At 35.8% G+C, this 20,927-nt stretch overlaps 3 protein-coding genes across 5 annotated transcripts in view; 1 reads left to right on the top strand and 2 right to left on the bottom strand.

The window, feature by feature from the left end:
• LOC113519494 (ITG-like peptide) overlaps window positions 1-20,927 on the top strand; it is a 68,007-nt gene that overhangs the window by 22,105 nt on the left and 24,975 nt on the right. For both annotated transcript variants that reach the window (XM_052898297.1, XM_026904609.3), the window contains exon 3: window positions 20,239-20,377. In XM_052898297.1, the coding sequence (XP_052754257.1) occupies window positions 20,239-20,377 (139 nt within the window). The remainder of the gene's footprint in view (window positions 1-20,238; window positions 20,378-20,927) is intronic.
• LOC113519578 (trypsin inhibitor-like) lies at window positions 4,866-8,647 on the bottom strand. 2 transcript variants are annotated; one of them, XM_026904691.3, is made up of 3 exons: window positions 8,539-8,647; window positions 6,848-6,899; window positions 4,866-5,061 (listed from the first exon to the last, which is right to left on the bottom strand). In XM_026904691.3, exons 1-3 carry the CDS (start codon window positions 8,600-8,602, stop codon window positions 4,953-4,955), a joined length of 225 nt encoding a protein of 74 aa, XP_026760492.2. In that variant the 5' UTR covers window positions 8,603-8,647; the 3' UTR covers window positions 4,866-4,952. The 2 variants fall into 2 exon arrangements, with proteins under 2 accessions (XP_026760492.2, XP_026760491.2); XM_026904690.3 differs by lacking the exon at window positions 6,848-6,899 and adding an exon at window positions 6,931-6,985.
• LOC113519579 (hemolymph trypsin inhibitor B) lies at window positions 14,626-16,986 on the bottom strand. Its single transcript, XM_052898305.1, has 3 exons — window positions 16,859-16,986; window positions 15,959-16,013; window positions 14,626-14,894 (listed from the first exon to the last, which is right to left on the bottom strand). Exons 1-3 carry the CDS (start codon window positions 16,920-16,922, stop codon window positions 14,783-14,785), a joined length of 231 nt encoding a protein of 76 aa, XP_052754265.1. The 5' UTR covers window positions 16,923-16,986; the 3' UTR covers window positions 14,626-14,782.

Genomic DNA, 20,927 nt, shown 5'->3' on the forward strand with positions numbered 1-20,927 from the left:
GCTATATAATTTATTATATTTTTTAATGGGTGAAAATGGAATGGTAACCCTGCCTGCACTATCGGTAAACGTTGACGGGGTAATAATGATGTTTGGTAAATAAGGAATCACGTGGAGGTCGATCTGATTTTTTTTATACAACTTACAATGGCAAACAAGCTGACGGTCCACATGATGGAAAGTGGTAACCGTCGCCTATAAACATGAGCAGTAACGTGGACATAACAGAGTATACTGTTTCGCCCGTGATACCTCCCATACCCTAACCTTTTCATTAATCTAATTAATTTTCCAAACCCACGACATGAAAGATTGATATTTCCTATTTTAGTTGGCATTAAACGGTCTATCTAATTTTAATATCAAATTTTATTTATTGTCATAATTAATTCGATAAAGGTCACTAAACAATAAGGCTTGTTCCGTTGACCTTTGAAGGAGAATAAACAAGTGTGCGCATCTATAAAGGGAATTAGGTGACGTCAGTTACAATGATTGGTCAGTTTTTAGGGTTGCGTATCCAAATTGGACAAAAAATTATTGTAGGGCAACTTTGTCTAGTTGCCCGTCGTCTACAGCGCTGTATCCCAGTAACTACATTTTTTTATACCACAAAGGTGGTAAACAAGCATACAGTCCGTCTGATCGTAAACGGTCACTGTAGCCTATGGATGCTTGCAACACTAGGAGTGTCACGTACGTGTTGTACAACTTAGAATGGCAAACAAGCTGACGGTCCACCTGATAGTAAGTAGTAACCGTCGCTTATAGACATGAGCAGTACTGTGGACATAACAGAGTATACTGTTTCGCCCATGATACCCCCCATGCGTTGCCATTCCTGAGGACTCGGGTGTTATTCCTCTGTATCCTGTACACAACTATGTTAATAAAACTGCTTAACGGTAGAAACATGAATGAGACAGAGGTACCCAAGCAATCGACTTTTGTACAAAGTCTCCCTCTGGTAAAACTTATTGTGTATAATTATGTTACATATAATTTACCTATTGACTGCCTATAGTGTGTTAGGGTATCTACATCTGTAACCAGAGGGAGACTTTTACAAAAGTCGATTGCTTGGGTACCTCTGTCCCATTCGTGTTTCAACCGTGAAGCAATTGTGTATGCATGGCTGTGTTTCGGTTTGAGGGTGGGATATGGCGTGAATTTACTGGGTACAGAGGAATAACACCTGAATCCTCAGGAATGGCAACGCATGGGGGGTATCATGGGCGAAACAGCATACTCTTTTATGTTCATGGTACTGCTCATGTCTATAGGCGACGGTTATCACTTTCCATCAAGTGGGCCGTCAGCTTGTTTGCCATTCTAAGTTGTATAAAAAAAAACCATAGGTATAATTGTATAAATAAACACAAATAATTTGAACCCAGTAAAATAAAACGCAAAAAAATGTTATTTCTTGTAATCAATCATCATCATCAGCCTTAACTGTCCACTGATGTTTTTTTTTGTCTCATTCAATCTATGTTAGTTGAACTTAAACCAGAAATTTTTTAACATCTCTGTAAATTATTGATGCCCATTAATTCTTCTCTTTCCGCGTCCAGGGAAAGTAGATAAAGTTTTGTTTGAGAAATCAGTTCAGGGTACGATAGGACTGACACACCTGAATAAGGTAAAAGCCCTTAAAATAATAAAAAAAAAATCAGCCTTAACTGTCCACTGATGTTGCCAGTAGTTGCCACTTTTGGCAGGTTGATTGGTAACCGCAGTTAAACCTTTAAAGATGTTTTAAGAGGGACGTTGCTGTCCATCTCTCGCTCTGCATTAGACGCCTCTTACGACACCCACGGGAAAGGAAGGGGTGGCCCATTCTATGACAGGACCACACGGGCAATTTAAATAATTATTAAAATATAAAACTTTGAACGAAACTCGAAATATAATAGATTTTTTTCTACGCCTGAAGGCAACGTTTCATTTCAAAAATATAATTTAATAATCTTGTCTCCATAAAAGTTCAGTCCATGTTATTTCAGTCTACAATGAGTTTTCTCTGAAATCGAATAGAAAATGAGTTTGATTTTGTGTATTTTTCTTTTTTTTTACATCAACATTTTCATTTGTTGAACTTTAACGGAAATTATCCTCCTTCCCATCAATCAGAACTAAGTACTTTATATTGTTCTCAATTTCGTGTATAATATAGTAACAAAGACATTAGAGGTAGCTCAGAAATATCTGGAGTCGGATTTTGGACGTGTGTTCCCGGCATAGAATAGGCCACACCTTCCTCTCCAGTGAGTATCGTCAGAGGCTAAGGGAACTTAGCGGTCAAGAGATGGGCAGCAGTGTCCCTCTTAAAACATTGCCAAAGCCTAGCTATGGTTGCCAACCCGCCTGCCAAGCGTGGCAACTACTGGTTAAACTTCCTTTATGGGGGAGGCTTATGTTCAGCAGTGGATAGTTAACAGCTGATATGATGATGACGAAACCTCACCTTCAATTAAATAACAAAATAAAACTTAGCAATGTATCTGATCATGTCGATCTCCAAGCGATCCCCCCTGGAAACCATCGTGATTGATTTATTGTTCAATTCTTCACGATAGGTGAACTGACCTGCTTCATCCTCACCTATCATCCCACACTGGTGCCCCGTTAGCGTATACCGTAAGCACAGACAGGGTTAAATTCCATTTTTATCCATTAAAAAAAAATATTATAATAAAGATAAAATGCACACAATAAAAAATAAATAAACACGAAGAAATATATTGAAACGTGATACATGCAATAATAATAATAATAAAATATATTTTTAACTAGCCTGATATTGATCGTCTTATGGTCCCAGCATAGAATGGGCCATCTGTTCCTTTCCCGTCAGTATCGTAAGAGGCTAAGGGAACTTAATGATCGAAGGGTCATCTTATCTTTTATTCACATATGGGGTCAGCTAAGCCGTTATAGTCGACTCATCGGGATCTTTTGTGCTTCCTCCAACCTTGTACCATTATTTTATAGACCCTGTGTTACTTTAACGGTAACCCGCGGTTTAAGATATCTGTAGTCCCCTGGCTCTGGATGAGCCGTTCCCAGTAGACTTACACGCATATTTGCCAACGTAAGTGTTCCATGGATATAGCTATCTATATCCATGGAACACTTATGGAACAGTATCTATATACTCTTTATTGATTCCTCCAAAAGATTACAATAGTAAATTTATTATAAATATAAATAACTATAAGAAATAATCACAATGAGAAAACAATGGGCGACCTTATCGCTAAATGCGATCTCTTCTTGCTTCTTCTTCTTCAATCTTTGGATGGAGAGGAGTAATTATAAACAATTTGATCGGAGGCACGATGAAAAATTCTGTTATTTCTACATATGGTGATGTGACTTGGAGATCGATTCAGATTTCTCACCCCATAATCTGTACAGTGTGTCCGAGGATAGATCCATCGTAATATATGTCTTACTGGTATATGTCTAGTTAAGGTACCCATTATGAGTCCTGGCCTATTGTCTGCCACCGCTGTAGATGAGTTTATCCCATCCCTCAGCATTGTCGTTTAAGAACTTTTTAGAATGCCTCAGACCGTTCAAGTCCTCTATTTCTTTTCCTGCTTTTACCTTACATACGCTCTCTCACATGTCCCTTTCTCGCCAACTCATCGGCCTTTTCATTACTTTTAATTCCTATATGTCCAGGGGTTCATGGCAAATTAACCCTATTATGCCTACCCAAGTTATTTAAGTTTTGAATAGTATTTAAGATTAACCCTGAATTCACCCTTGTTGATACAAGTGCTTTGAAGTCGATTGACTGTCACTTAAAATATAAATATTCTTGTTTTTTACATGTTTATCTAGATTCATAGCTGCATAGGTAGTAACAGCATATATTTCTGTTTGGAAAACAGTAGAGTGTTTCCCTGTGCTTTGATTTATTTCGTTTTCACTTGAAACGATTCTAGCTCCAGCACCTGTTCCCATATTTTTTTAAATGGGTGATAATGGAATGGTAACCCCATCCGCGCTATCGGTATACTCCGGCGGGGCACCAGTGAAGGATGATAGGTGAGGATGAAGCAGGTCAGTTAGCCCATCGTGACGAATTCAACAAGAATTGTTCACGATGGTTTCCAGGGGGAGTCACGTGAAGGTCGACCTAATAAAGCATATTGCTAGCAATGGGGCAGTCAAACTCCATTGTTAACAATCCCTTTCCCCCCCTGTTGCCATATTGGAGCCATCCGTATACCAATATAGGCCATTCTCCTTTAGAGATGGCAGGCCATGTTCTTACTCTTTTCTCCTTGGTATAAGAACTTTTAAGTTCTTTTTGAAGACGTTCTTTTTAAAGAGGGATGGGTCATAGTTACTCGACGAGATTCCAGCAAGTTTGAAGAAAATATGTCTATATACGAGTACATCATCATTATCATCAGATGAGCCGTTAACTGTTCATTGCTGAACAGAGACCTCTCTCTATTAGACGGTATTGCTAGTAGTTGCCGCGCTTGGCAGGCGGGTTGGCAACCGCAGTTAGGCTTTGGTGACGTTTTAAGAGAGACGCTGCTGCCCATTCTTCGATCATTAAATACTCTTAGTTGTCTCTTACGACACACACGGGAAAGGAAGGGGTGGCCGATATACATGCTCAACGGGAATTTTATAAACTTACCAAAATTTAAAAACTAAACTACTCAATCCATTTTGATAAAATTTAATCAATCTGTAAGCATAACCTTTCAGATAAAAAATATTTTTCCAAATCGGTTTACAACTGTCGAAGTTATGAGGTGACAAACATAAAAGAAATACAATCGAATTAAGAACTTCCTTTTTTTTAAATCGGTTGACAATAAAAAAAAAACTACTAATTTGTTTATACAATGTATTTGTTTTATTCATGTACATATAGAAACAATTATAGGATGAAACAAAAAAAGGTTGAAACAGGATAGTTACTAGCCACAAGCGGCGATACAGGAGGATAGTGTTTTGAAATTATTAGCATTTCCATCACAACCCCCGTATGTGAACTCGATGCAGCCCTGCCCTTCAACATAGCCGTATCTGAAAAATATTAAGAACAAATCACAAAAACGTTTAAAAAAATTGAAGTCAATTATCGAATGTACCGTTAAAGATTATTATTTGTAGCAGTGGCAATCTTTGAATTCTAAAGTAGATAAAGTTTTGTTTGAGAAATCAGTTCAGGGACTATAGGACTGATATACCTGAATAAGGTAAAAGCCCTTAAAATAATATTAAAAAAAATATATAATATTATAAATGCACAAGTGACTTTGTAAAGACACAGTGCATTGAAGGTACGGAACCAAAGTTTTCAGTTAAATTGATATTGGTGCATTTATTTATTTATTTAACTCTTCATTGCACCAAAAACATAAAAATAAATAATGACATATAAACAATCCAACTGAAATACAGTAGCATGGAGTACAGATCAAAATATACATATAGAGGTACAAAAGGCGGTCTTATCGCTAGGGCAATCTCTTACAGACAACCTTTGGTTAAAGGAGAACATATAGAAGTAGGTAGGTGGCGCAAGAGTGAATTAATAATTCGGTTCATTTTCGCAGGAGGTACAACTAAGTTTTGTTAATTTCACTATTAGGAAAGTAAACGGTTCGGAGACATGAGTTATTAAAAATGCACGTGCTTTCCCCAATTTTACCAATATAACAGAATTGAAATAGGACAATGTCTGTACACAGAAGAAGCCACTAAAAATATGTACAACAAAACGTTTTAGGAAGCTAAAATAATGTTTTTTTTTTAGAAATTTTGTTTGTCTGACTGTATGTTTGTTCTGGTATGGTTCCGGTTTGCGCTACTATAGCGTGTGCTATTCCTGAAGGCCTAACTTAAAAACTGCCTTCTTTTTTTGACACGTCGTTTACAAGTAGTTTTTTTTTTTATTTATTTAGCATGCATAAATACATAAAAAAAAACTGGATTTTTAGTACCACTTAAACCTCTTGGGCTTGTGTGTGATACTTTACGTTTCGCTCTCAAATGTCAATGTTTACATTAATATTTATTTATTTATTTATTTATTCATTAGTACAAATATGTGTACATGGCGGACTTAATGCTAAAAGCATTCTCTCCCAGTCAACCATAATATTCTGCTGTTTTAGCAAGGTTAGACAGTAAATAAGCTTTCAGTTTAAACTCTATGTTTTTAACAGTGATATTTTTTCGCAAGTCGGTAGGTAGAGAACTTATTAATCGCGGTATGATGCCATTGGTATTTTAATGTATGTTCTCAAACAGTAAAATGTGACGTATAAAATAATTAAAAATTAATTATATGAGCATTATTGTACTAATGGGCTATTCTGATGATGAAGTAAATTCTGATTGATGATGAAATTAAAATTGTGTGAAGATCAAATCCACAATATCGGATGTGGAGGTTTTTTCTGTTATGCCAGAATGGCAAACAAGGTAACGGCCCACCTATTGGAAAGTGATAACTTTCGCCTATAGACATGAGCAGTACCATGGATATAACAGAATATTCTGTTTTGCCCATAATACCCCCCCTCATGCGTTGCCATAGTAGTAGCTGCAGTGTGTTAACCCTTCTTTGCATAATGGTGGAAATTTCCATCATAACATTGAATGCTCAAAAATTATATAAAAGAACAAGCTCACTTCAAGTTGATCGTGTCTGGGTTTTAATGTCCATTGCAGAAAAAAAAAAACATAGCTGTCAAATTTACTTTTTTAACCATTGTTTCTTTAATTTTGAACATGAATTATATCACCTTGATTTATTTCACCAATAACAAAATCATGCAAAGAATTAATCAAATTGTTGTTTTACCTTTTAAAGATCGCAGTACAGGGTCCAGTCTTTAATGGCAGGGAGCATATGTCTGAGAACAGAAAATATTGAACTTGAATTACCTCTTTATAGCTGCTTTACATGGTCCTGTCACTAAAGGCAGGCAGCATGTATCATCTGTAAAGCGGAATACTCATAAAACATCGGCTGTATGGGCTTAGCGTCTTTGCCTTTTTCAAAGGGATAAAAAAGTTTTTTTTTTTATACAACTTAGGCTAGCAAACAACCCACCTGAAGGAAAGTGGTAACCGTCTCCTATAGACATGAGCAGTACTATGGACATAACAGAGTATACTGTTTCGCACATGATACCCCCCATGCGTTGCCATTCCTGAGGACTCAGGTGTTATTCCTCTGTACCCAGTAAATTCACGCCATAAGTAGATTAGGCAAACACAGCGACTTATTCGTTACTAAGTTTTACCCGTGACTTCGTTTGCATATTCGGCATATGTTTAATGACTTGGATACCTAATAAGTAACCTTTATTTTTAAATTATATAAATAAAGTGTCTGCATACAAATGCTTCGAGAAAAGCGACCAACGGGCCAACTTTTTATACAATTTTGCGTGACAAATAGTTATTAGTGTTTCCTTTATAACTTCTATATTTTGTTTTACAATTTTTATATCTTTTTAATGCGTAAATTTTATTGCTATTTTATTTATTAAATAATTAACAGACTTATACAGATTAATATAGATACGTCAAGATACATTTGTGTGCGTAAGTATACAGAACACTGACAAAAAAAAAAACAAGTCAACTAATTTGACAATTGGCTGACAAAAAGTTGACCCGTTTTTGAGATTCGATGCTGTAATCTATCGGTATCGTATGTATCGGCTTTTAGCGACCCCTTTTTTTTAATAAAATACAGTTCTTTACATATGGAGGAATTTTTATAAGTGGTTTAAAATTTTTTTCATTATAAACAAAACATTTCTTTTTCATATAATTATTGAGATTAAAATATTATGTACTGCATGATAATGATGACATGATAGTGGATATATATGCCAGGACCTCTGTGGCCGTGAGGTTATGGCATAGGATAGGCCGCCCCTTCCTTTTCCATGGGTGTTGTAATAGGCAACTAAGAGAAGGCGAAGGATGGGCAGCAGCGTCCCTCTTAAAATATCTCTAAAGCCTAACTGCGGTTGCCAGTCCGCTTGCCAAACATGGCAACTACTGGAAAAACGCCCCAAGGTTTAGGCTTATGTTCAGCAGTAGACAGATAGATAGATATTCTTTATTGTTTCCTCCAAAAGATTACAATAGTAAACTTATTATAAATGCAAACAATTATAATAAATAATTACAATGAGAAAACAATGGGCGACCTTATCACTAAGAGCGATCTCTTCCAGCCAACATTTGGATGGAGAGGAGTAATTATAAACAGTTTGAAATTTAATTAATTAATTAATTTAAAAGATTGATTTTATAATTTAATTGGTCTAGTTTTAAATTATATATACAGAGTGTCTCCATATAAACGTTTCGAGAAAAGCAGTTAAAGGCAGTTAGGCTTTGGTGATGTTTTAAGAGGGTATGCTGTAGGCCATGCCTCAACCATTAATTTAGGAAAAAGAATGGGTGGTCAATTCTATGCCGGGACCACATTCTATTACCATACATTAATTTAAAAAAAAATGTCTTTCTCACCGTCTCCATAACAAATGTTACACACGACGAAAAAAGTCAAAAGAAAAGAGACAAGTTTATACATTTTACAGTTTTAAAATGAACTGTTTTGTGTCAGTTGAGAATTATATAAAATATACCAGTAAACTATGTTTTATATAGTATTTTTTATTTACATAATTTTATGTTGAATTAAGGAGAAGAACTGTAGGTTTTTTTTATATAACTTGTAAATGGCAAACAAGCTGACGGCCCACCTGATTGAAAGTCGTAACCGTCGCCTATAGACATGACCATGGACATAACAGAGTGTACTGTTTCGCCTATGATACCCCCCATGCGTTGCCATTCCCGAGGACTCAGGTGTTATTCCTCTGTACCCAGTAAATTCACGCCATATCACACCCTTCCAACCGAAACACAGCCATGCAAACACAACTGCTTCACGGTTGAAACACAAATAGGACAGAGGTATCCAAGCAATAGACTTTTGTACAAAGTCTCCCTCTGGTAATCTCAAAAAGTTTAAACTGAAAGCTTATTTACTGTCCAACCTTGCTAAAACAGCAGAATATTAATGTAAATATTGACATTTGAGAACGAAATGTAAAGTATCACACACAAGCCCAAGAGGTTTAAGTGGTACTAAAAAATCCATAGTTTTTTAAATATATTTGCATGCTAATTAAATAAAAAAAAATCAGAAGAAACTTTTTGTTGACGGCACCCATAACCCTTTCAGACCCAAGATTTCTTTTCTTTCAGATTAAATATATTTTCGTGTTTTGGAGCCAAGCCATCTTGCCGGCACGCACGAGACTACTGCACCACCTAACCGCTAAAATGATTTCTCATTGGCTGGTTTAGAATCTCACTATCATGTTATTTCAGCTTCGTGCGTTAAAATGAATTGCGCGCGGTTTTAGAATTTTTTAAAGTTACAACTCACGCCCGTATCGTTCAGGTCTGAAAGGGACAAGCTTCATCGACCGCGATCCTGCCCATGGCTAATACTGAATAGACGTTAAACGAACCATCTACTTCGTCGTTGGGTCTATTTGATGTCCATTCAATTTGATTTCGATTCGGTTCTTCTTTGATTATATTAATATTAGATTTATTTATTTAAAGATTTTCTACGTATCTCAAATTTATTTTTGCTGTTCAGTTGCAGTCCTTATTATTATTATTTCAGCCGTTAACTGTCCACTGCTGGACATAAGCCTTCCCCGTAAGGGGAGTTTTGCTAGTAGTTGCCACGCTTGGCAGGCGGGTTAACAACCGCAGGTTTTTAGAGATATTTTAAGAGGGACGCTGTTGCCCATCCCTCGCTATTTTTTAGTCGCCTCTTACGACATCTCTGGGAAAGGAAGAAGTGGCCTATTATAAGCTGGAACCATACGAAACAAAAGCATATAAATCTATACTTATAATAAATCTGTAGAGAGGTCAATTCTGTACATGAAATATATTTCCAAAACAACTATCAGGCGGTGATTAGTGATCGATACTGATGTCAAAAATGCGATCAGTAAAATTTTTGTCTGTCAATTTGTTGAAATTATCATGGTTAATTCCTGATGAATTCATCATGATAGGCTAACTGGCCTGTTTTCATTCTCATCTGTCACCCTTCACTGGTGCTCTGCCAGCGTATCCCGTTAGCGCGGGCGGGATTACCATACCATTTTCACCAAAAAAAAACAATCTTTTTTTTCATATTCGACATGTTTAATAACTAGTCTCCATCTAGCCATATAGTATCCAGAAATCGCTTTAAAAAGTCCTAGTTGAGTATTATTCTCCTTAACTTTTATGATTGAGAAAATAATTAATTTTTATTCACTTGAATAAATAAAAATAACATAAAAATAACATATGCATTCCATATATTATTATAAAGAATAACAGGGCTGTAAATTATGTTGTTTTTGTCATGTAAAACAAAAAAAAAACTAAAAATAGGTACAAATTTATTTTTTATTTTTTATGCAACAGGCAAAAAGTAAGATCCCATTATTTAGCTGTGTGGCCTCAACATAGAATAGGCCACCCCTTCTTTTCCTGTGGGTATTGTAAGAGGCGACTAAGAGAGGGCGAGGGTGGGCAGCAGCGTCTTTTTAGGAAATATACAGATATATAAATATATACACAAATATACAGAGAGATACACGCAGACGTGTGTTACTTACGCACACACGCACGAACGCCGCCTACGCACGCACGCACGCACGCACGCACGCACGCACACACGCACGCACACACACAGACATATGGCTGACGTATGACTTATATACGAGGTCTGTCCGGAAAGTTCGTATAAAAGTGTTCTGGAATGCGAGAAAGAAGTTATATACAATATCTGGTCTGACCGCCGTTTGGCTTGTCACGCCATCTGTGAAGTTACCTCTTAACGAAACCCCGTCGGCATGGAGCCCGCTTCCGTTGAAGAGCAGCGCGTCGTAATAGTTTCTCTCGAAACTCGGCAAGAATGGCCGTGAAAGCAAAGAGTGGAAGACATCCGGGGAACCACGAACAAAAAAATCAAGAAAATCCCGCTCAAATGTCAAGACAATGTTGATTGTTTTTTTCGATGTTCGGGGATTGTCCATCAAGAATTCGTCCCTCCAGGCCAGACAGTTGATGGAAAATTCTACGTCGATGTGCTCAGACGCCTCAAAGCTCGTGTGGCACGAGTTCGTCCAGAATTGGCGCGAGAGGGGCGTTGGATTCTTCACCACGACAATGCCCCTGCACACACCTCTCTTGTTGTCCGTGAGTTTTTGAGTAAAAATTCCATTACGGTGACCGAACACCCCCCTATTCGCCGGGCGTGTGACTTCTTCTTGTTCCCAAAAACCATATTATCGGGGGCGGCATTTGGGGGACATAAATGAGATAAAAAAAGCTACGACGGGGCAGCTGAGAAACCTACAACCATCAAGGAGCCTTCTCACAGTGGAAACGGCGTTGGCACAAGTGCATTATGTCACAGGGGGAGTACTTTGAAGGGGATAAAATTGATTTACCTGAATAATTGTAAAATAAAATTTTTAAAAAACTTTTATACGTACTTTCCGGACAAACCTCGTACATATATGAGTTTTTGCAGATATTCTGTATTAGAAATATTTGATTAAAACTCCGTGTAATAGTGGCTTTAATAGTAGACATTGCTTCGAAACTTTGCAAATCGGCCGTGTAGTTCCAGCATAGAGTAGGCCACCTCTTTCTTTCTTAACCATGAGTATCGTAGGAGCCGAATAAGGGAGGACGAGGGATGGACAGCAGCGTCCCTAATAAAACATCTCTAAAACCTAATTGCGGTTGCCAAGCGTGGCAACTACTGGCAAAATTCCCCTTTTGGGAAAGGCTTCTGACAAAATCTGCAAACACTTTTCGGGCGTAAATCTAGTTGGGTCATGTGCTTGTTTAGTTTACAGTGTCCAGTGAGAGCCCTTGTTAATACACATACATTATTTTTACTTAAAAGTGCTAATTTCTTATAGTAATTTTCTAAAAACACCTTTAATTAACTGTCAAACCTTAAAATCATTCACTAAATTTCTATTCCTTTATAACATACTCAGTAACCCCAATTCTCCATCGTACCTCCGCTCCCGGTTTAAATTATTACCACCACCAGTCCGTCCTAAATGCTCCTGTCAAGTTCAGTTCAGGACGCTCGAACTTCCTGTGTGTAGGACACATTTTGTGGGCAACTCTTTCTCATATCGAGCTGTCCAGTTATGGAACAAACTCCCTTCCCACATACAAGAGAGTCCCTCTATTACCTCTCTCAAGAAGAGGTTGAAATCACATTTTCTTTCCCTTGAGTAGTATTTTTTCTGTATTTTTCTAATTGAACTGTCAAATCTTAAAATCATAAAACGAAATTTCTAATGTAAATAGTATATTCATTTATTTTAACATCTATTGTATAAGTAGGTAGGTATTATATTTATTTATAGTATATGTATTTATGTAACATTTTATTATGTATCTTAATATTTTATTTAACTGTATATTTGTTTATGTACTCTAAATATTAATAGTTGTAGCACTTCAGCTACCCGCTAACAACATGCTTTCTCACTGCATCGAGTTGACTGGAAGAGATCTCTGTCAGAGATAAGTCCACCCTCGCTCACAATATTTATAAATGCATTAACAATGTAATTTACCAGTGCAATAAAGAATATAATAATTAAGGCTTTCGAATGATTTAGAATTTTTGTATCTGAAAGTATAGGATATACTTTCAGATACAAAAATTCAGACAAAAAAAAAATGAAAATAAATTTATATCTGACGAAATTATGAGGTAATAAACATAAAAAAAAATAATACAACCGTTTTGAGAACCTCGTATTTTTTTTTAATTATTTGAAAATAAATTATTTAAACGAACACTTGTACAAATAATGGAATGAAAAACAACCATTTTACAATTGTTTATGATACAATTTATTATTTATTTGTAAGCCTATTTAAATTGTATTTCTATTCTTGAAAAAAACAAGAATGATGTGTTATTTTTCGTGTTTCAATGTCATTGCTGTCTATCAAGTACCTACTTATAAGTTGTATTTTTTTTATTTACTTGTAACTGTATTTATCTTGTAAGTTATATTTATGAAAAAAAAATACAGCATTAAAATTATTGTACTTCGTTACTTATTATTCAAGTAACTTAGGTAAAATTTTTTTATACTACTTAGAATGGCAAACAAGCTGACGGCCCACCTGATGGAAAGTGTAAACCGTCGCCTATAGACATGAGCAGTACCATGGACATACTGTACTGTTTCGTCCATTATACCCCCATGCGTTGCCATTCCTAATGACTCAAGTGTTACTCCTCTGTACCCTGTAAATTCACTGTCATATCCCACCCTTCAAACCGAAATACAACCATGCACACACAACTGCTTCACGGTTGAAACACGAGTGGGGTAGAGGTGCCCAAGCAAACGACTTTTGTACAAAGTCTCTCTCTGGTGAAAGGAAATTTGAAAGAAAACTGTTCGACTGTCTAATTGATAATTAATTACTCTACAAATTTCTTTTAAATGTGTTTAATCTCTTCTTCTCTTGTTTTTATTCTGTAAAAGGTTTTTTTTTTAAATGATTGTAATTTATAATTTATGTACAACATTGTAAAAACTAAACATGATTTATTAGTTTTTTTTTTTTTCATTTAAAAATTTCCTCTTGTCGGTGCAACTAATTCATGCATCTTCCTCCAGCCAGCTCTATCCCAGGCCATATCCTTTATCTCCCTATACGACATGACGCCTAGTGTTTCCTTTATCTGTCCTATGTAGTTAATCCTCGGTCTTCCTCTTCCTCTTTTGCCCTGTATCTTTCCTTCTATTATGCTTTAAAAAAAATCGTCATGTCGTATAAGGTGGCCCAGTATTAATTTATTAGTAGTAATTGCAATTTAACGTAATTCATTTTGTTAATATTACTTCTTAATATTATTACTGTATTTTAGAAACTGTAAAAAGAACATTTACACACCTATGTAACGGGTGGTAACGGTAACATAAATCTATACTTATAATAAATCTGTAGAGAGGTCAATTCTGTACATGAAATATATTTCCAAAATAACTATCAGTGGGTAATTAGAGATCGATACTGATGCCAAAAATGCAATCAGTAAAATTTTTGTCTGTCTGTCTGTCTGTATGTTCGTTATAGAAACAAAAACTACTTGACGGATTTTAACGAAACTTGGTACAATTATTCTTCATACTCCTGGACAGGTTATAGTATACTTTTCATCACGCTACGATCAATAGGAGCAGAGCAGTGAAGGGAAATGTTAAAAATGTCCACCTGTGCGACGCCGGGACGGACCACTAGTAAAAAATCTATATCTTTGGTAAAAGAATTCTGTTAAATAAAATAAAAAAAAATAATAAATCCTCAAAACACCTGAACAGAACTTCATAAATTGTAGCTACGAACCACTTCTTTCAAACATAAAACCGCATCGTAATCGTTCGTTTAGGAGGTACGATGCCATAGACAGACACACAAACACAATCACAACCTTACAAAACCCTTATTATTACTTCCGGGTTTAATAAATAAATAATAAACATGTTATTTCAACAACACTTTTCATTTATTCATGTAACAACTATTTGAACAATTTTCAATCTTATTTTTGTATATAAATAATTTATTTACACTTATTTTTTTTTAATAAATAAATAAAAATCGTTTAAAGTAATGACAGGTTCATGTAACACTAGTTCTCGCACGCGTTTTTGCACGCTTCTAATGTCTCGAAATTGTTCGCGTTCCCTTGACAGCCGCCGTACGTGAATAGTACGCAGCCTTTGCCTTCGACGTAGCCGTATCTGAAAAAATTTTTTTTATCTAATATATAAAATTCTCGTGTCGCGGTGTTTGTTACCAAACTTCTCCGAAAAGGCTTTACCGATTTTCATAAAATTTTGTGTGTATATATCGATAGGTCTGAGAATCGGCCAACATCTATTTTTCATACCCCTCAATGATAAGGGTGACCCACCCCAAAATATTTAATTTTTTTATTTTTTTGACAAATTTTTTATTTTTATTTTATTATAATTTAGCATTGAAAAATATATACAACTTTAAATTTCCATCGTTTTACGATCAACCCCTGTATTTTAATCGCGATTTTTATATTTAGCAATAAGTAGTAAAACAACGATTACGGGGTCAGCTAGTAATTTTTATAAAAGAACTTTGACGAAAATGTAAATAAAGGCATAAGAGACACGACTATAAGACAGTCCGCTAATGTCCAAAAACATTACAAATTTGGCATGGGTAATGGTGGATACTTCGCCGTGTCGGTTCCGGCATAGAATGGGCCACTCCTTCCTTTCCCGTGGGTGACGTAAGAGACGAGTAAGCGAATTTAATAGTCGTGGAATGACCAGCAGCGTCCTTCTAAAAATATCACTAAAGCCTAACAGCGGTTACCAATCCGCCTGCCAAGCGTGGCAACTACTGGCAGAATCCTTCTTATGGGGATATTTTTCTTATGCAACTTAGAATGGCAAACAAGCTGACGGCCCACCTGATTAGAAGTGGTAACCGACGTCTATAGACATGAGCAGTACCATGGACATAACAGAGTATACTGTTTCGCTCATGGTACCTCCCATACGTTACCATTCCTGAGGAGTCAGGTGTTATTCCTCTGTACCCTGTAAATTCACTCTCATATCCCACCTTTCAAACCGAAACACAGCCATGCAAGCATAACTGCTTTACGGTAGAAACACGAATGGGACAGAGGTGCCTAAGCAAACGCCTTTTGTATAAAGTCTCCCTCTGGTATGTGCAGCGATGGAGAGTCAACAGCTGATTATCACCGATGATGATAATGATGATGACTTGATAGTATTGCATTAAAAAAAAAACAAATCACCTTTGAAATGCCGCTCTACACGGTCCTGTCTTTAAAGGCAAGGAGCAAATGTCGTCTGTAAAGAAAAAAATATATAAAATAAGTTTATTCATCTCCACAAATTACAATGTATAGATTATTTACTTTATACAAAACAAAAGTATCGTAATTTGTGCGAGATCTGGAGCCTAAACTAAGTCGTAACTTGTATCTTAGACACCAGGTTCCCCTTAATAAAGTACTGATAATTAAAAGTAAAAGGGACTTCTGCGGAGTAAAAATAAATATGGTTTAATATTAAAATGAAGAGTTGCGTGTGTGCGTGTGCGTGTGTGTGCGTGCGTGTGTGTGTGTGTGTGTGTGTGTGTGTGTGTGTGTGTGTGTGTGTGTGTGTGTGTGAGCATGCGAGTGCGCGTGCGCGCGCATGCGAGTGCAGTAAATAAATTTATTAACAGAAATTATTATATCATGATATTAATATTAAAATAAATAGTAATTAATCCTCTAATGTTAGTGTAATAATGTGTTAAATAAATAATTAAATAAAATAATATAATAAATAAACGTCTTAGGATTTTGTTCCACAAAAAAAAACAGACTTCAACTGTGGTAATACCAGTTATTTCGATTTAATATAAATTTTAAATTAATCAGATAAAAAGGAAATAATTTTTCCAAATAGTTTTACAATTTAATAATACAATGTAATAATAATAAATATTTTCTATTCAAATAAAATCAATAATAATAAGCATTTTTGAATTGTCATATTTTTTTAAAAAACTACCACCCACTTCGGTATGCAATTTCAGCTGAGATGAACAAGCTAGAAACTCAGCTGTTGTTTTTTTTTCAAATATGAGTTAAGTTTACTTTTTAAGTTACTTAAAAAATATATAAAATAATAAATAACTAACTTACCGTCTCCGTTACAAATATTGTACATGATAAATAAAATAACAATAAGAGCGATGAATTTATACATTTTTACACACGTGTGGTGGAGCGAATCGATTGGAGTCGATTGGTGTCGATTGGAAATGTCGAGTGAACAGTACAACACCTACTGTTTTATATTGTACTATATTTACATTAATTTCATGCACTATTAAGGGGAAGAGTTAATGTTCTTAATATAAATAATAAAATAATTGGAAATTAATTAATTTGTTAATTAAGTTAATTCAATTTTAAATAATGCCCACAGACACCTTTCATCATTGCACCGCACGTTATCATCAGGGAATTTCTTCCTCACACGCTTGAACATAAGTGGTCATGTACAGTGCGGTTTCAAAGCTGGACGCTGTGTGGATTTTAGAAGCTGGAAAATCAATTAAATAGATCACTTTTAGATCGTGTATCCAGATGAAATGTAAACCAGATCTTAAGTTACACCTTCAGGGAAAGAAATGTTGAAACAAACATATAGATAAATAGACAGAATTGTTAGTAATGGGGTCAAATAGCTACATTACTAGCAATATACCCTGTCAGGTCCAACTCCATGTGGTTCCCCTGGAAACCATCGTGGCTAATTCTAGTTGAATTCGTAATGATGGGCTTACTGACTTGCTTTCATCCTCATCTCTACTCATCGCTAACTGGTGCCCCGCCAGTGTATACCGATAGCGCGGGCGGGGTTACAATTCCATTATCATCCATTTAAAAGAAACCTGAAAACCATCGTGGTTAATTCTTGTCGAATTCGTCACGATGGCTCATCAACATACTTGCCAATCATTCCTCACTGGTGCCCTGCTAGTGTATACCGATAGCGCAGGCGGGGTTACCGTTCCATTATCACCCATTAAAAAAAAGTGTATACCGTTAGCGCAGGCGGGGTTACGATTCCATTATCATCCATTTACAAGAAATCTGAAAACCATCGTGGTTAATTCTTGTCGAATTCGTCACGACGGCTCATCCCTCACTGGTGCTCCGCCAGTGTATACCGATAGCGCAGGCGGGGTTAGCATTTCAGCCGCACCTATTAAAAAAAAAAGTGCAATATTTATTTGTTTGTATTTAATGTAGTTCCCCTTAATTTTCTGACGAACATGATTCTTACTCATTGGAACAAATTAACAAACACAAGTGTGAATGTGATCAAATAACGTTCTTTATGTATATTACAATGTGTTGTCTTAATTTTTAAGAAATTTAAAAACCGATCTCAAATTTTATGTACCTTCTAGCTGTTTCTCGTGGCTTCGCCCACGTGCATCAGTACATAACGTATCCTATCCTATGTTTAAAGTTAGGATATAACCTACCCTTGTTATATCCTAACTTTAAGCATAGGATTTCAAATCCTTGGAGTCGTTTGAGCGTAATTACATAAGTAACATCTACTATTATATATATATATATATATATATATATATATATATATATATATATATATATATATATGCATTATACATACATATATACACGTATATATTATATATATACCTACCCTTTGTCTTTTTTCTCAAAATATGTCCTCAATGAACTCAAAGGTCGTCTGGAAGAGATTGCATAGTGATAACGCTGCCTTTTGTATCACTTCTCATTAAAATTATTTATTATTTTATAAATAGTGCAATAAAGTGTAAAATAGTGTAAAATGTGTAACATATGTATAAAAATCTAAAGTCACGATGTTTGTTGTCGCACTCCTCCGGAACGGTTCGATTTATTTTTATAAACTTTTATGTATATTTTGCAGACATGAAAATAGGTCGTAAAGTATATTTCATACCGCTAGGTGATTAGGGTGGCTCTATCCCTTATTTATTTTACTTCCATACACCCACTCTAACTTGCCTACCTTGCTAAAAAAATATAATTTTCGTTTATATAATTAAATTCCATTATTGGCTCCTATTTATAAGAGACAGCATGTAAGTTGTTTTTTTAAGAGCTGTGGATTTTTGTATTAAATAAATAAAAAAATAAAATAAATAAATAAATTTATATGGCACAACAACGTTTACAGGGTCGGCTAGTAGATCTATAAAAAATTATACATGATATTATGTGAAAATTTAAGATTATACCACAAAAAAAAAAAACAATCGTGACAATAACAATTATTTTAATTTAAACAATAACATACTGAATCGATTTTGATAAAATTTCCTCTGGGATCAATCTAATAGTATATCCTTTCGGATAAAAAAAAGACCTATCCAAATCGTTTTACAAATATTGGATTTACGAAGTAAACAATCATAAAAAAAAAATATAACCGAACGGAGAACATCTTTTGTCTTAGTCGGTTGAAAATGAAAATTAATACATTTTTTTGTTAATATTTCAAGGCTGTTTCTAACTGACGACATATTTGTTTGGTGGTATGAAAAAAAAAATAAAGTGAACGCTAATATATGGTATATGCACCTGAACAAACAACAATGAAGAAGAAATAATGACGAAAATTGTTTTTTGTTTAATAATAAATTAATATTTATTATTTACTCACAAGATACGTCTGTTTGGCTTCACAATCAGTTAATCATGGAGGTACAATAACAAGTTATAAACATAATTAGTTCTTTGTCCTCTACTTCGTACACGTGCATTTTGGAAGTAGAAAAACCATAAATAGAAAGGCCTACCATGGGGTTTATTGCTAGCAATCGGGTGGTCGGATCCCATTAATAATAATCTCTTCCTTGCCCCCCCCCAACCGACGTGCACCGATAATGACACCCCTAGTGTTGCAGGTGTTTTTTTTTATACAACTTAGAATGGCAAACAAGCTGACGGCCCACCTGATGGAAAGTGGTAACCGTCGCCTATAGACATGAGCAGTACCATGGACATAACAGAGTATACTGTTTCGCCCATGATACAACCCATGCGTTGCCATTCCTGAGGACTCAGGTGTTATTCCTCTGTACCCTGTATATTCACGACATATCCCACCCTTCAAACCGAAACACAGCCATGCAAACACAACTGCTTCACGGTTGGAATACGAATGCGACAGAGGTACCCAAGCAATGGACTTTTGTAAAAACTATGAACTACAGTGACCGTTTACCATCAGACAGGCTGTATACTTGTTTGCTATCTTCGTAGTATAAAAAGAAACAATCTCTCACTGCAAAAGGTAGATAAAAGTAATATAAAAGACTGTGGAACTCTCTTCCACTGCATATTCGTGAAAGTCAATCGCTGAATATATTCAAGAGCAGATTAAAAGAGCATATTGTGTGCTCGCAAACTTATTATGTCTATGTAATCTTTAAAATCTCCTGTAATCTTTCTGTATTTGACGGTACTTTAAATTATTCTTTTCTCTCCACCAGATGGAGCCAGAGGAGGTGTACGCTGAAGCCTTGGAGGGAAACCGAATTGATGACGTCATCGATGAGCCGGCCCACTGTTACAGCTCTCCTTGTACCACCAACGGTGATTGCTGCCGTGGTCTACTATGTTTGGAAACAGGTACTGTCTTACCGGGAAGAAAGCTTCATGAGTAGTGACCCCGTACAGACAAACGCAGTGTAGGACGGCCCCATTCTAGATGGAGTGACGGTTTCAAATGCTGAATGAAATTGGGGTTCGGTGGATTTCGAAAGGGAACCCGGGTCCCCAACACTATGGCGCGGCGAGGGATGCCGTGGTGGTTTTAGCCGGTAGGAATACGGCAGTACCCATAAGCCTCCCCCGGGGCTTATGGGTCTGCATGAGGCAGGCCACGAAAAAAAAAAGGTGGCTTAGGAACGTTCTTTATAGTCTATGGGGGAGGCATATGTTCAGCAGTGAACTAATAATTGCGGAGATGGTGAGATGATTCGCCCTAGTTTCCCATGGATGGAAATTTTGATAATAATAAATAGCCTAATGTTGCTGATAATAAAGCTTTGTATAGCTGAAATAATAAAAAAAAAATGGCTGAGTAGTTTTTCAGTTTATCCATTACAAACAAACGTATAATAATCAAATTGTGTTTTTAGAAAAAAAAAAAAGACTTTAATAATGGCAAAATTACTTA

The sequence above is a fragment of the Galleria mellonella genome, unplaced genomic scaffold (genome assembly GCF_026898425.1).
Source record: "Galleria mellonella isolate WM207_F2 unplaced genomic scaffold, CSIRO_AGI_GalMel_v1 utg424, whole genome shotgun sequence".
Classification (NCBI taxonomy): Eukaryota; Metazoa; Arthropoda; class Insecta; order Lepidoptera; family Pyralidae; genus Galleria; species Galleria mellonella.

Excerpts from the sequence above, each read along its gene's own strand:
- LOC113519578 (XM_026904690.3), bottom strand. The coding sequence starts at position 8,602 with ATGTATAAACTTGTCTCTTTTCTTTTGACTTTTTTCGTCGTGTGTAAC. Across the intron at positions 6,986-8,538 it reads TAACATTTGTTATGGAGACG|ATGATACATGCTGCCTGCCT; the intron begins GTGAGAAAGACA and ends TCCGCTTTACAG. Across the intron at positions 5,062-6,930 it reads TGTAAAGCAGCTATAAAGAG|ATACGGCTATGTTGAAGGGC; the intron begins GTAATTCAAGTT and ends AATATTTTTCAG.
- LOC113519579 (XM_052898305.1), bottom strand. The coding sequence starts at position 16,922 with ATGTATAAATTCATCGCTCTTATTGTTATTTTATTTATCATGTACAAT. Across the intron at positions 16,014-16,858 it reads CAATATTTGTAACGGAGACG|ACGACATTTGCTCCTTGCCT; the intron begins GTAAGTTAGTTA and ends TTTTCTTTACAG. Across the intron at positions 14,895-15,958 it reads TGTAGAGCGGCATTTCAAAG|ATACGGCTACGTCGAAGGCA; the intron begins GTGATTTGTTTT and ends AAATTTTTTCAG.